The 15,958-nt window shown below is 41.4% G+C and overlaps 1 protein-coding gene across 3 annotated transcripts; it reads left to right on the forward strand.

Annotated features, from left to right (window-relative positions):
* Positions 1-6: 6 nt before the first annotated feature.
* On the forward strand, positions 7-13,780 carry RGCC (regulator of cell cycle). 3 transcript variants are annotated; one of them, XM_015645092.1, is made up of 6 exons: positions 7-66; positions 253-429; positions 766-834; positions 9,769-9,876; positions 11,420-11,482; positions 13,182-13,780. In XM_015645092.1, exons 1-6 carry the CDS (start codon positions 30-32, stop codon positions 13,187-13,189), a joined length of 462 nt encoding a protein of 153 aa, XP_015500578.1. In that variant the 5' UTR covers positions 7-29; the 3' UTR covers positions 13,190-13,780. The 3 variants fall into 3 exon arrangements, with proteins under 3 accessions (XP_015500578.1, XP_015500588.1, XP_033370438.1); XM_015645102.1 differs by lacking the exon at positions 766-834; XM_033514547.1 differs by lacking the exons at positions 11,420-11,482; positions 13,182-13,780 and adding an exon at positions 2,914-3,008 and having other exon boundaries at positions 9,769-9,852.
* The last annotated feature ends 2,178 nt before the right edge of the window (positions 13,781-15,958 follow it).

Below are 15,958 nucleotides of genomic sequence, written 5' to 3' on the forward strand. Positions count from 1 at the left end.
GCGGCGCTGGGGCATCTCCGCCCGCCGCCATGAAGTCTCCTCCAGCCCAGCGCCCGGCGGGGCAAGGTGGGAGAGGCTGGCGGGACCCCTTCTCTTCCCCCCCTTCTCTTCTCGCCCATCTCTTCCCTCCTTTCTCTTCCCTCCCTTTCCCTCTGCCGGGGTGGGGGCGCCGGGGACGGGCGGGTCAGGGTCGGGTCGGGCAGGTCCGGTCCGGTCCGGTTCGGTTCTGACGCCGCTGCCGCCGCCCCGCAGCGCCGGGGGAGGACGGCGGGGGCCTGGCGGAGGCGCTGGGCGAGTTCGACGCGGTGCTGGCCGAGTTCTCCTGCCCCGCCGGCCGGCGCCGATTCTTCTACGGCGAGCACCTGGAGCGCATGAAGCGGCGGAGCAGCGCCAGCGTCAGCGACAGCAGCGGCCTCAGCGACTCCGAGAGTGAGTGTCCGTCTGTCCGTCCGTGCCGGCTGTGCGGGGGGCGGCCGGGAAGCGAGGCTCCAGAGCGGGCGTCACACCAGCACCCTCTTCGGGAGAGGCAGGGATCCGGGACCCCGTCTGCTTCTATAAAAGCAGCGCCTTCTCCTTTACGTTCTGGGTTTAGAAATCGCAGGGATGCATAGTCCGGCCCCGCTGGTTTTACTCGCTGAACAGAGGGGAGAGTTGCTGGAGTAGAGCCTAAAAAGCTGTCTGTGGGGGAAGGTGGGGCTGCCAGCCGTCTGCGGGACACCGGGACGTCCCGGTATCTGCAGTGACAAATGTCTCTCGGGTTCCTAGGGACTGTCCGCTGCGTCTCCAGAATCACCTGGACAGAGCGAGCGAGCCAAAACGTGCTTCCCACAACAGGTGGAAACTCCCCCAGATTTCCCGTTATAAGAATGGTTATCCATCCATCATCCATCTGGATGGACCGCAGGGTTATGGCTGTTTCAGAAGTGCTGATTTTAAGCTTCCTTGTGCCCAATTGCACCAGATACATATCTATGGTGTGTGCAGAACGTGGAACAGGAAGGGTAGGAAGCTAATTGGAGCAAGACAATAAAGAATTGAAATGAAATTTTTTTCTAGCTAATTTGGAAAAAAATTCAACCCCTCTTACTGACTTTACTAATCAGGGAGAGAAAACATCTTTCCTCTTCCAGATCGTGAGGCTGGAAACCGCTGTTCTCTTTGAGAGCAGTAGGTCACTTTCTCAGAAGTAAATTCTGCTAAATGCAGACTATAACCAGTTGGTCTGGATTTTGTGTTTGGATTGGCTTTCTTTTTTTCTTTTTTTTTTCTTTTTTTTTCTTTTTTTTTTTTGTTTGTTTTTTGGTTTAGTTCCAAACTATGTGGAAGTTTGGTGAAACTTACCTGTTTTGCAGTATTTATAATAAGACTGCTCCTCTAGTATCTGCTCTGCCTCTTTATCAGTTCAGGGACTCAAGGTGCATTTCTGTTGATTTAGTGCTTAAATACTAATGCTGTCTCTGTAGTACTTGAGCTGTGAGAGCACAGATCCTCCACATTATCAGAGCCCTTTATTTCATCATCAAGGATTACATGGGTCATTTAATTCAATTCGTTGACAGATATTGTTTTACCTGCCCTGAACTTGGATACCTTGCTTTGCACTACCTTTGGGTTTTTTCTGTGGAAATACACAAGCCAAGATGCTGTTTTTCTGTTTCATAATGTAGTGAGTGTAGAACTCCTTCAAAGAATCTCTCTACCTCCAAGGAGGATTTCAAACTGTGTGCCCAATTTAGACTGAACATTTTTCTTTCAGATGGCTGAGGCTGTGTAAGGTGAAGTCTGCCTTTACTGAGTCAAACTGGCAGCCCTAGTGCTACTACTTCTTGTGCAGTCTGTATTGGTGTGATTTGTCAACCTCTCACATACACTTATTGTGTCTCACAATTGAGACACTTGTAATGACAGACCAAAATAGTCTACTGCTGAGAAAATTATAAAAACCCCAACTCTGTATCTAGAACTTACTATTCTTGAATGAAGAAATGCTAAGTAACTACAGATAGCTATCTGCTGTGGTTCAAAAAACTTTAATCTTGAAAACTGCCTAAAATTGCTCTGTTAGAATTGGCAAGAAGGATCTTTGGAGGAAGGTTACAGTGCTCTCTGGCATGGCAGAAGGCCTGGTGAGAAAACAGCATGCTCATGTAAACAGGCAGATCAGATCTTCAGGAAGATCTGTGTGACAAAAAAAAATCTGTGTGATAAATCCATATGGATTTAGGCTGAAGACAGTAGTGGGGTAGTAGGATAGACAGGGTCTGATGGCTCTATACAAAATCCTCAAAGATTTTGTATGAGGAATTTGTCAAGTTTTCAAATCCTGTCCCATGCCTGAGTCCCTCCCTTGGTGGTGCATCATGTGAAAGGTGTCTCTAGAGAAGCCAAAATCTCTGCCTTCTGGACACTGGCATATAGGGCACCAGGAGGGTGCACCGGAGTCTGTGAGGATATGTTTAAGGGAAAGGAAACAAAACCAGCTAGCTCTGTTTGTGACTCAGGAAAGGCCTGGTAAAACACTTCTTCCTAAAGAAGTCACTCAGTGCAGTCAACTTTTTATTTTGAAGTTAGAGTAGGATTGGAGAGGAATTGTGGATTTGTGAAGAGCTCCTTTTATAACACAGGCTCTGGTGTCTGATGTAATCCAGCTACACTCCCTACATCTATTTTAAGAATAAACGCAGGGAGTTGCCTACTTACCCAGGTTCTTCTGGTTCAAACTCAAGTATTTCTTGAGTTTATTTTCCCTTTGATTTCTGCAATTTAGTGTTAGCCAGTATAGTGCTGAATTCATGACTTTGTTCTTCCTGTGATAAGGCTCAGGTTAAAATACCACTGCAGAATCAAGGGGTAACTGGGCTGAAAGAGTTAAGTTCTGATAACACGAATCTTTAAAAGCCATATTATCTGCAGGTCGTTTGCATGATCATCTTGTTCATGAAGGTTCTTTACATCTTTGAAAAATCCTGTTATCCAGTGCCAAGACTATTGCAAGTACACTTTATCAGGTGTGTATAGAACAGTTCAGACTATTGTGTTTCAGTGCTATCTGTTGTTTGCTGTTCAATCTAATCCTCCTGATGTGGTGTGGCTGAAGGTTAGGCTTATGTTATCTTTTGGCCACTCCTACAGTGATATCTTTCCATTCAGGGATGGAACTCTAAGGGGAGGAAACATTTTAAACTGTTGTGACTGTTTGTTTCAGTGTCCCCAAATCAGCCTTAAATTCAGAGTCATGAGAATCTACCAACAGATATCAAGTGGTTGTACTTGAGCAATACTGCTTAGTAGGGTAAGGAAAACCTTTACCCTCCTGGGGTTTCTGCTATATGAGCATGAGCCCATTTAATTTAACAGAAAAGTTTGCAGAAGATCTCTGTCAATGCAGTTAATCTTGCAAATATTCTGTTATCCTTAAAATCTCCTGAGGGAGCTAGCTCCAAAAATACTGCTTTAAATTCTTATATTACATATTTCTGCCTCTTGAGAAAAGGTAGGGTTTTGAAGACTCTGTGTGAAAAACGGGTGAAATAGTGCTTTGTTCTCCCACATCTTGTCCTGTCATTTGACTAAATGATCTTTGGACGAGGTCTGGCTTGGCTGTGGTGAAGCCTTGTTGGCAGCACAATGGACTCCAGAGCTCGCGGTCACGGAGAGGCTCGTGCGTGCAGATGTGTGTGATCATCTCGGCCCACGCGCATTACACGAACCACCACAGCTGACTGGGTCAGTGCTGGAAATCATGATGCAATGCTGAGCTACTCCAGCATTCCAGAGCTTCTGGACTGTGAGTGAGTTGTGACTGAAACCAGCTATGTTTCAGCTTGATGTATTCAAACAAATTGGAGTCTAGCAGCTTCATTCTTTAGGTTATTAACTGTGCTGGGGCTTCTAAGCTGAGGAATACTTTATAACTCTTTGCTATTCACCATGTATCTTGGCTGTGATAAAGGAGGATTTGTGCTAGAGAGTGCTGTGCTGGCAGAAGCTGCTAGCGTAGATGCAGCTGTATTAATGAACTTACAGACAGCATTGTCTCCTTGTGTCGGAATAAGCTTGCAAAGAAGAGTGCAGGCTCGCTTGTGTAATGCGTGCCCAGCCAGTGCACAGTGCCAGTACAGTATATGGCAGTGTCAGGACAGTCTTCCAAGTTTAGGCTTAGGATAATGAATGGGAAGCTAGATTTTGAGAGGCTGAGAAGGGAAGTGCTTTATTGTTTCTTGGGCCAAAGTTACAGTAACACTGAAAAACTGCATCATAATCTGTTGTGCTGCCAGAAATGTTGGACACTTGTAGTTCCAGGTGTTCTTGAGGCAGGTTCAACTTCCTGCCTTTCAGTTAAATGCATTGCAAAATAAGTTCATTAATTCAATTCTTGTGCTCATACAGCCAGCAGTGTTTCTTTGTAGTTATTTTTTTAGTGGTAAGTAAATGGTTTCTGGGCAATGCCTCATGGCTTTTAAACACAAGAAAGAAATCCTGACTGCATCTAGAACTCTTAGTTTTATGATTTTAAAATTAAGTAGGTGCAGGGGTTGAGCAGGATCTTTTAACACTCTGTGCTTTGTGTAGTGCCAGCACTTGTGTTTATATGGATGTGGCTGTGGATCTCTCCATGTGCTCATGCTAATGCCTGGGCTGTCCAGAGATCACTGCCATCAGCCACTGTTAGCACTGCAGCACTCACCCCAAAAAACCTGTTTACACTATCAGTCTATGTAAACATAAAGAAGGCAACAGAAATTACTGAAGATGTAAACTATTTTCCAAATGCTTGAGTAGTCTGGGACTATCAGGCAAAAAAGAGATGTTTTGGGTGTGGACAATACAGTCTCCTGAAGAATCCTTAGTGACATTAGGAAAGTGACTGCTACCTCACCAGTATGAGGAAATCAAGTTAAATTAGCATGTTTCAAAGAAATGAGATGTTATTTCTTTCATGAGCAGTTAAAGATACTTTCTTAAGGTATTATTGATATTACAAGTTCACATACTCAAAAGCAACTTGATAAAATCCCAGCAGGAGGGATGGGGCCATTGGGGACTGCTTGGGCTGGTGCCACTGCTGTCTCAGGAAAGAGACTGGTGTGTGCATTGAGAGCACTTGGTCGAGCTCATCCTGCAGCTACCAGTGTGTGGCTGCACCACTCTAAAGCTCCTCTACAGGCATCTGCAGTGAGTTGTTGTGAGAGACAGGATGTGAAGTAGATGAGCCTTTGGTCTCTGCAGCAAATGCCAGCCTTGTAACATAAAAAGGAGGTAGATGGTGTCTGTGAACTTCCAATGGCTTGCCTCAAACAAGAGGGCAATAAAATGCTTATAACAAAAAAAAGTGAAGTGAGACTCTTCTGGAAAAAGTCCCTTTTATTAAATGATCTGAGAAATAAATTTTTATTACCTTACTGGTATGTTCAAGGGGAAGAAAAAAATGAAGTTTCAGGTGCATAGCCTTCTCCACAGGTATTTCAGTGTGCTGAGAAATGCACTTTTTCATAGGATTTCCCATTCTTGTCACTCCAGCACACCCATTGCCCTTACTCATTAGAAATGAAGATTAGTTGAGGGTAAGCTGGAGTTGGAAACTGCCACGTAGCTCGTAAGCATGGGGGGGAGTGGGAAGGTCAGCTTTGTATGTAATGAGAAGACATGCTTGTACATCTGGATTTCAGGCTTCCTAGAGCACTTCCCTATAGCTATGTGATTTGAAATCCTTTAAATGATGCTTAGATGTGTCAGTAGAGAAAAGGTGTCATTTTTTGGTCAGTATTGGAAGAGATGTTTGTTTGCTAGGCAAAATCCCCACAAAAATAAACAATGCAGCCTAGAGTAACTGTGGGGATGGTGACGGTAAAAATGAACACTGTCCTTGGGGGCTGAAACATACGCATTGTGAAACAGGCTTTTTGTATCATAAATATTTCTCACTTCTACTGGTGACATTACAGTTTCCAGATTTTTTGTTCTGCTTTTTTAGCAAGTAGGCTATGTTCTGTTAGGAATTACTTGTGCAGTCTGCTCATTAAGGGCTGAGTTCCTGTTTTATAATGAATTCATGGTTTGTGGACACTTGAGTGGGCTTGTGAAGCTTCTCTCTGAAAGCTTTAGGGATGTGCTTTAAACTTTTCCCCTAAAACTTTCCCCACTGAAAACTGCAGTAAAAATTTTACCAACTCCAGTGCTCTTCAAAATTGTATCTTGAGCCATGCTACTAGAAAGAGCATGATATTAAAGAAGCTACACAGCTGAACTTTTCTGTTGTCTGTTTAAAAATGAAAAGTTTGAGGTTTTCCTCCTTCAGTCCATTACTGTCGAGAGCCTTTCAATTACTCATTTCATGGGGGCATTTCTATATTTACATGGTGTTGCCATGGTTTATTTTGTGGTTTAACCATATACTGGAACAGTGAAGTTGTACTAACTACAGATTACTTTGCCAAAATAAAAGATACCCGTATTTATTCTTACCCCCTAATTTTGCAGTGTAGCTTGACTGATGCAAATCAACTCCCTGATAAAACTCTCAGATTTTAAGGCTTTTTTTTTTTTAAGAGGCTATTTGAATTTTATTATTTTTTAAACAGCTGAAGTGGCATAGTTTATGTATATAAACACAGGGACTAGAATCAATGTCCAAAGTGAAAAATAAGCAATGAATTACAAACTTGCAGTGGGAGAGAAGGAGCTGGATGAGGAAGGACAGCAGCAATGAGATCCCTGGCATCAGCCCCTGGTTATTGGGTCGCAGAGGATGTTGTATTTTTCTGGCAGTGGAACTCTTCCAAGGGCCATTATTGGAGGTGAATGAGCAAATCTTGGCTTTGGCAGCTGGTAGAGAGCAAAGATTGAAGTGTCCTTTTCCCAGAGCTTTCTGCCCTACAGCCACGCTTTGCCAAAGAGGATATTTTTCTGTGGTGGATGTCATAAGTATTTTTTAACAGTACATTGTTATCAGCAGTTATGGTGACCTTGCTGGTGGAGTCAATGCATTCCTCCTTACATCACTAGAATTTCTGATGCCTGGTGGCATGAATAAGCCACAGTCAGTAGCTAAAGTATATTTTTGCTTTGAGAAAGATAAATGTTGATATTTTCCTGAAACTATTACAACCCATCAGAAGATAACACTGTTATGTGAAAACACTTCACCTTTTGAAACTGGAAAGAAAACATTCAGAGATTTAAAGCAACAGTTTTGTCATATTTTATCTTTGCCCAGTTGTAAATATTTCCCAGCATAAGGTTTGTGGAAGCTAGTATGAAATAACATTTTCTCATGTTAACCCAGCCTTGCCACATTTGGTGTCTGGGTGTTAGGAGTAGAGATTTGACATTAAAAATATACTCAGATTTATAACCATAGTTCTCTGTGTTTCTTATTAGTTCAATGAGCTCTAAAACCTTTAAAATATGAACTAATTTTGAAATTCTTGTTCCCTTCTTTTCAAATAAATAGTCTGAAAAGTGTTTCATCTTTGGTCTCTTCTGTCAGTGTTTCAGTGAATTACAGTCTTGGCTACAGCTCTGTTTGAGTGAGCTATTACAAGTTACTTGGCTTTTTTGGTCATGGTGGGAGTTTTGTCCTGAACAGCTAGAATTTTCCATTCTGTGTTTTAGTCACTGGGGTTTGCATCTTGGCTGAAAAAAATGTGCCCTTAGCAGGTAATTGTTCTGTAAACTGATTTCAGAGGAAATTTCCCATACCTTTAATGGAGAGAAAGGATCAGTTAATGTGCAGTTTTCATGTGTAGTACAGCACTGGTGACACACATCATTTCAGAACACTAACAGGTTTCTTTCACTGCTTAGGTTATTTTTAATTTTTTTTCTGTTTTTAGGAGCTAATTTTAAAACAGCTTATCTTTTTTTCCCCCATTTTTCTGCCTAAAATTGTCTCATTTCTGCATTGTGTTCACCAAGTCTTTCATGTATTCGAAGTTTCAAGTACCTTGGTTTTGATCTGCTGAAGTTTAGAGAGAACAGCACTTCTTGAGAGTGAAGATGATAAAGAAATTGCAATCAGAGGGTAGTTTGAAGAAACGTACCCACCTCTATAAACAAGAAATACCAAGTGGGGGCTGACCAGGTGGCAACAGGTCCCAGTCACGCCATCACTCACGTTTGGGTGGCACTGAGGGTCACACATGTTTTCCAGAACAGGATCTGAGATGATGGCAGAGAAAACTGAAAAATCCAGCACAGTGGTGGGCCAAAATGAATGGGAAAGAGGAAAGTATTCCAGGCTGAAGCTTCTCCCCCAAGGCTTTTCAGTGTGTATTGCAACAGAGGTGAGCTTGGAAGCTGGCACAGAACAAACAAGCACAGAACAGCTTTTATGGCTGAGGAGAGATCTGAGAGGCTTTGTAGGTGCAGTGGTCTTGTCTCCGTGTCTGTATGCTCCTGTGGAAGGTGCTTTTGTGCAGGCTAGAGGAAGTGGGGTGTGGGCACACACTCTTCTTCCCAAAGGCAGCTGAACATGAGGCAAGGGAGTGAGACCTCCTGCAGGAGGATGGTCACAGTGTCTGCTGTCTGGAGACATCCAGATGTTCAGTGGAGGTGTAGATGTGCAGATCTTGGCAGGGCAAGCTGTGGTCCTGCCCCCTCTTGCCAATTCATCAAGTCACCCTTAGTTTAGCTAAAGCAGTCCTCTCCTGGCACAGCAAATGGGACAGGCATCCAAGGGATGTGACAATTCTCTCTTGAGGGACTTGGTGCTGCAGTGCAGCCACCTCCCAGACTGTGGCTCCAGGGACAAGTGCTGTGTGTGCTGCAGGGAGCAGAACTGCTGGCCCCAATGGCTAGCAGTGGTAGTCACCACGCCGTATATGAAGACATACCTTGGTGTCCTAGGCAATGTGCCAAGTACATGGAGACCATGGACATGTTTGTATCACAGTGGTGCCTTTTTGTAGAGCTGCAGTTTTCAGGCCACTGGCTTGAAGCTGCAGGACCAGCAGTTTTAGTGTCTCTAGCAGGATGACATTGCCTCCTTCCAGTGGAGCCAGGATTAATACCTTGGGTGCCCTGTACGTAAAGATGCTTTTTGATGCTTTTTGAGATTAAGGCCTTCTCTAAAATACAAGAACATCAAAATGGTACTGGGGCCTTTTCTATTCCTTTCCAGGACATATAAGGCTTTCTTTGAAAGATCACCTAAAATAAGATTGTAGGATATTTTGTATGCCACTGTACTGCTTCATGAACTCCAGAGAGTCACAGAATAAAATAATTAAAAATGCCATACCTAAAGCAGCAGAGTAATGTGATAATGGGTGAGAGTGATGTGAGTAATGGAGAAAGGGGTGCACTTGCTTTGGGGATAAAGGACATCACTAAATAGAGTCTTTATCCTGGGGGGCTGTCCTTGTCCCAGAGCGCTCTATTCAGGGGTTTTTGGTAACTTTTGAAAAATGGAGGTAACAGAATTTCCCAGAATCTTGTGAATTAGGCAGGTCCTACTAGGTCTAATTTTGCTGATGTGGGATAATCATAATTTGTTTAATTTTTCAAATGGTGCTGACTTCAGGGCAAGCTAACACTTTCCTTACTGGGGATGAGGATTGAGACTAGGGCTGCTTTCTTTTTAATAGTAAGAGTGGGAGAAGAAACCTTCAAACAATAAAGGATTTATTTATTCCCTTTTCTAGTTTTGGAGACTTTGAGTTCTACAGACTTTGAAGTCTTTTTAGGAAAAACTGCATTTTGGGTTTCAATTATATTGCAAGCTTGCAGAAGGTGTCAAATTTACTTTATAATGCTGCTCTTTTACAGGTGCAGATTCCCTCTACAGAAATAGTTTCAGTCTCAGTGATGAAAAGCTGAACTCTTCAACTGCATCTACTCCAAGCTTGCCATCCCCTTCAGTAACTCCTTGTAAAGGTATCTTAATTTTAACTGTTGGCATTTCTTCCTAATCCTCAATTATATGGGCTTCTTGCTGGGAACCAGGATTCACATGTTTGCATGGACTTTTTTTTCTTTTGGTGTTTTGGTTTTTTTTTTCTTGGTGTTTTTTTTTTTTGTTGTTGTTGTTTTTCAGTTTTTTGGTTTTATTTTAATGACAACAAAACTAAGGATTGCTGTCTACAATTGCTGTCTACACTACAGCTCCAATTATTGCTGTCTTGATTGTCAATGGCAATAGCATTCTGTATCTGCACTTGTCAGGTGGCCTGGAAATTCTCTTGGCTTTGAAACACTGAGCTAAAAAATTAGTTTTCTGGCTGATAAGGATTAATTATTAACTTGTGTTACTTCTTTACTGAAACAACTAAGTGGCTTAAGTGACCTATTTTTCTATAAAAATGCTTAGCCCAAATGCAGGGGCAGAGGGACTCCTCTGACGCCATATACTGCCATTTAACACCATTGCTCAGATCCATACAGACCTCACACAGTGCTTACACAAGCCATGTAGCAGCAATTCCTTCCTCCTTTGAAGCTATGCTGTTTCAGAGAGGCTTTTGTCTTGCAGCTGATCTGACTTCCTAGGACAGTGTTTCGTTCATGTTAACTTGGATTAGCTCTGGAACAGACATATCCAATAAGTGAACACTCATACATGTGTAGCACATGGTGCTTTTGTTACAACTACTCTCCTCAGCTGTGTGTTCAATAGCCTTTCATGCTTTCATACCTTTTCCACAGTGACCAGTCACAAAAAAACAAATTGAGTGCTTTCTTTTCAATTAGTGGTATATTAGGGAGAAATAATTAGTAACAGTTTCTCTGAAGTAGCAAAAAAAGAGCTCAGTTAAACTGGCAGGATATATTTGGCTAAGAATTACACTAAAGGACAAGATGTTCTTCTTGATGAGAAGACAGAAGGAGTTGGAACTGACTTGGAAAAGACCTCAGAAATGAGACAAGCAACTTGCTGTAAAATACATTGAATGGAACCAGTGTTGTTGCCAGGAGTGGGAAATTTGGTGGATGTTTGGTTCCAAATTTATAGTGTATGGACCAAGATCAAAGCATCTGGCAGCACAGCAAACCCATGATACTGACATGATTTTAAAGGGCTGAGATTTGAGTAGGACTGGGAGCTCATTGGGATTGATTAGGGGCATGCATACAACATCTGAAGAGATGAAACAGGAAAGGTGGCCACAGTAGCAAAGACATGGATCAGTTGATATGTATCTTTTATTCTTCACTGCAACCCCTTATTTTTAAGGAGACTACAGAAAGTATTCCTTTGTGTTGCTTCTGTCAAATAAAAAACTATCAAAGCTAGAATTTCAGTTCACTCTCCCATGTTCCCTAAGTGCTTTTGGACATTGCAGCAACTATACTGAGCTTTGCTGATGATAATCCACAGCATGTTTGGTACCCCTGAAAATTATTTGGAGGCTCGTACGTTCCTAGAGTTTCTTCTTGCCAGAGAAAATGTCATGCCTAAGTATTGACCCTTATTTTGCAGCAAAGCTTGGAGACACAAAAGAACTGGAGGACTTCATTGCTGATCTTGACAGGACTCTAGAAAGTGAGTAGATTTTTTTTTTTATTAGTTGCTTGCATCTCACTTGGTACTTGTTACAAAGAGTGTTGAAAACCAATCTATAGGGAAAGAGGGAAGGGAAAAATATAATAGTTTCTATAATGTGGCTTCATTTTAGTTTTCCAGTCCTGTGGATTAGATCTGGATAAGAACTAAACTAAAGTCCTTCAGACTGCCTGTATGTTCAAGTTTAGCCTGTGTGACAAAGGTGAACTCAATGAACCCCTGGTCCCACCTCTGAGTCAGCTGCAATTCACCCCTGTCAAGGCCATCCTGTCAAGGATCCCTCCTTGACAGTGGATCAATAGATAAACATCAGTTTCTTAAATACTCAAAACTCAGTTTAAAAACTGGTGATCTATTTCTTCATTATAAAACTAAGTAACTGGAGGAGTATCCTTAGGTGAGGAAAAAACATTTTGTTCTAGACTTCGCTCTATGAAAGAATTAAGGAGCAGATATCTGTATCTGTTGACTTAATGTCAAAATCCTGTTTGTGATTGTCTTTATCAGGAATGGAATATGGATAATTTTTCTGCCACTATCTAAAAATTGTATCTTTCAGCTACAGTAATGAATTTCTCAATATGATTTTTAAAGAAAAACAAACAAAAATCTGGCCACCTATTGCCAGCCATGTACTCTGCCTATTCCTTTTGCTTCATCCTCTTCTGTTGTGGATGTAATACCATTTCTTTTGTGTTTCAGGTTAAAGTTTTTTTTGTGTGGAACTAGGCTATAGAGCCCAAACTAGCAAGTTGTAGAACTAGACCTAAAAAGCAGCATAAACAAAGCCCTCTCAAACTGTGAACTGAGAGTTTTGTGTATTAATTAACTATTTTCCCTTCCCTGTATTTCTTGAAGATGTGGACTTAATTCAAGACAGCTGCCCTTATGAGCTCCCTGCTTCCCTGCTGTCTTACTTGCATCTTAATCCTGGTTTCACTTCTCATACTTAAAATAAATTTTCTAGTTTCCTGTATTCTGTTGTGGATGTAAGCTTGAGATAACTCCATCTTTACCACTGAAACTGAATTGATAACACTTCTGAAAAAATTCCAAGTTTTAGAAGGTTTGTGTGGGACAATGAAAGGCCAGACAGGTAAATATTTCCACTGCTGTATCTTGCACAGCCATGTTGCAGTTCTAAAGGGGCCGCCTATTATATGTAGGTTTCATTTTTCCCTTGCAAAAGTACATCAAAGGTGAAGGCAGGAACTACCACCTGCTCTAGTGGTTTTGTGCTTTTATTTTTGGTGTGACTTTTTTATTATTTTTTATATTTTTAATTTTTTTTTTATTAATCCTAACTGGACAAATCTCCAGAGATCTCAGCAGAGTTTCATTTGTTTCATTTCATTCATTTACCACTGTACAGTGAGGAAGAAGTCCAACTTCCATCTGGTATTTATCATCACATTTTTGAGGAGTTGTAGGTATGCTTGAGGTTACACAGAACTTTGTACAGATACCTTTTGAAGCCTAATGCACTTGTTAGAACAGTACTTGCCTTGTCGTTTTTGCACATCAGCATTTCAGCTTTCATGTTAACTTAAAAAAAACCACGTAATTTGGCTTATCAGGCAGTCTAGCAAGCTGGGAACAGGCAGGTGTCTGATATGTCAACAATATGCAATCTTATTTAATAGAGAACTTAATGATCTTTCTTGTTCTTTATTTTCAGGTATGTGAAATGAATTTTGAGCATTGTGCTTGCATGTGAATGTCCTCTGAAGGATAAGTGACATCAATCAGTGAGAACTGCTGCCCTTGTCTGATGACTTTGCTCCCCAAGATATCCTCTGAACATAACCTTTGTGAACTCCTACAAGTATTTAACTGGCAACATTGGTGGTTTTTATTTTTTTTTTCACTTTGCAGCAGATGGAATAAGATAACTTAAATGTTAGAGCTGTATTTTGCTTTAAAATATAGCTTGAATTTTAATTTTAATTTAAAGTTGCTTTTATGCAAATATATTTGTAATTTTATATAGTTGAAAACTTTAATGCTTTTTTCCATTATAATATATTTTTGTATGCAAATAAATCCTGAGCTGGAATCCAGATGTCTGGAAGCTTCCTATGAACATTCAAACTCTGAAATATAAGTGCAAATTAAACTCTTATTGAAAACAGCATGTTTCAAAATATCTTCATTATGGTATATTTCCTGTTAGGCAAAATTTGTTATGCTCGTTTAATGTGGTTGCTTAAATAAGAGAGTTTTGTACTCTGTAAAATTAATACAATCAGGAAAATAATAAATTTGGTCAAACTGTTACTTCAGGTTTGTGTTAATACAAATGAAATAAGACTTACTGGATATTTGAACAATAACACCTATTTTAAACCCTATGTTAAAGCTGGTTTCAAACTCTGAGACCATTTGACATGAAGCACTCACTATTTGAAGGTCAGACATTTTGGCTCATCAGTTTAAAGGTATGGAGGTCCTGTACCACTGAGAAATTACTTGTGTATGGATGGTTCTAACACCAGCCCTTGGGTCTGGAACAGTCAACAACTCTGAAAAGTCTTCAGATCAGTGTGCTGCTGAAAGAGGGAAGGTGCACCTGTACTTTTACGAGGAACCTGATTCTTTCCATATGCATTAGGCCCTGGGAATGCCATTATGTGAGCTCTCCTGCTGCTGCTGCAGGCATTACACCTGGCTCTGCTGTCTGTGCTCTCCAGTCTGTTCAGTGAGCTGGGGCTGGGCTGGTTTGAACTCCTGCCTAATTTTGACCAAAGCTGCCTCGTGAGCAGTTGCTTGAACAGCTCAGTTATTGTGCTCCCTTGATGTGTTATCTTTGAGAGTGTCTGGAGTGTGTGTGTGTAGCTGTGGCACAGCTACCTGCTTAGGGGACCTTAAAGGACACTTAGACCTGCCTTCTGCATCTTGGAGAAAACCTACTGTGTATCCCTAATAGGAACACCATAAGGATGTTGCAGATCTATCTCCCTGGATTTTACATTTCCTAAAAATTGATCAAAATATTTGTGTTTTATTAAACACCACAACTTTTATTTTTTTTTCCCCCTAGTTTTATTCATTAGTAAGAAAATAAAAATTCTGAACTGGGTACATTTTTATCAGTCTGAAAGAGTCTCGAGGTTGTTATGTGAGTTTTTTCCTTCTTTCAGGCAGTTCACAGTGTGTGGTGAAGTGTGTTCCTGGAGAAGAAACATTCCTTTCAGCATTTCCTAAAGCAGGTTCTGTTGGTAAATTGTCCCTTAGACTAGAAAGGGAGTAAAATTAATTAGGGGGGTAAAGTTTCATGCTTGCAGTAGGTTAACTTTCAGATCTGTGAAGTAAATAGCTATGATTCAGGTTTGAGACCGTGATGTCCTTCTTCTTGCTCTGAGACCTTCTCAGAGGCTCCTGTGTCACAGGAAGTGTAAAATTCACTGCTACTATGCTGTAAGCATACAGGAGCAATTACTGCTTTTTGTTTCCTCTGTGGAACTTGAGGGGGATGTCTGCCCCTCCTGCTCAGTTCCAGATGTGAAGGGATTCCTTTGACTGGTGTAGGACTTCTATTAAATGTGGAGACACCGTGCCTTTCAGCAGGAGCTGAGGAAAGGGGAACGAGGACAGCAGGGACAAATTTGTGCTTCTCTTTTCAGAAACATTCTTAGGATAAGGCATGTTTTTAAACCTGCAGGAATAGCAGCAGCAGCTTTGGCTGTGTTTCTATATTTTAATGCTAGTTGATAGTGTGAACAAGGGGGTGGCCACTTCAAGGGATCCTGAGGCGGTGGGAGATGGACCCCTGTTTGCTCCTCTGTTCCTCAGGTTGGATTGTTTGAGGCATGAGTTTTCCACTTCTGCATGTTCAGATGTTGCTTGATCCTGTTGAATACTCTGTGCCTATAATCAGTATTTAAAGTCAGATATCTCCCTTTATAGGTTGAAATCAGCACAAATGTGCAGTACTTTGGAATGGCAATACTTTGTCCTTACAGACACACAATTTTGAAGGTTTTTCCGGTGTAAGCAAAGGTTTTAGCGAGGTGTGTTCCTCATTTTGTCTAATGTCAGTGGTGATGGAGTTGGGGATTAAGTCACCATCTGTTTGGGTTTTTTAATCTTGTTTATGCGTGAACAGGTGGAGACTTCTTGCTTATACAGCAGATCTGGAGATCATCATCTGCAAATCTGGGAGTATCTTCTGTGGAGCTGTTTATCTGAATTCCTGCCAGTTTAAGTTCAATTTTCAATGTGTCAGAAGAAAGGCACTAACATAGATGTCATTTCACTGGAGGATGCTTATGACTTAAGTTCATCATCTGATTACATATGGCACTGAAAAATGCATTGCTGGTAAAAGTTCTGTCATGCTTTATCCCCAAGGAACTTTGCTGGAGACTGCACTGTCCTTATGGGCCTGGCTGACTTTTCAATCCTTGTTTTGACCTCCCTCTCATGCTGCAATGCTGAATTTGAATTCAGAAGAGT

Source organism: Parus major, chromosome 1 (genome assembly GCF_001522545.3).
Source record: "Parus major isolate Abel chromosome 1, Parus_major1.1, whole genome shotgun sequence".
Classification (NCBI taxonomy): domain Eukaryota; kingdom Metazoa; phylum Chordata; class Aves; order Passeriformes; family Paridae; genus Parus; species Parus major.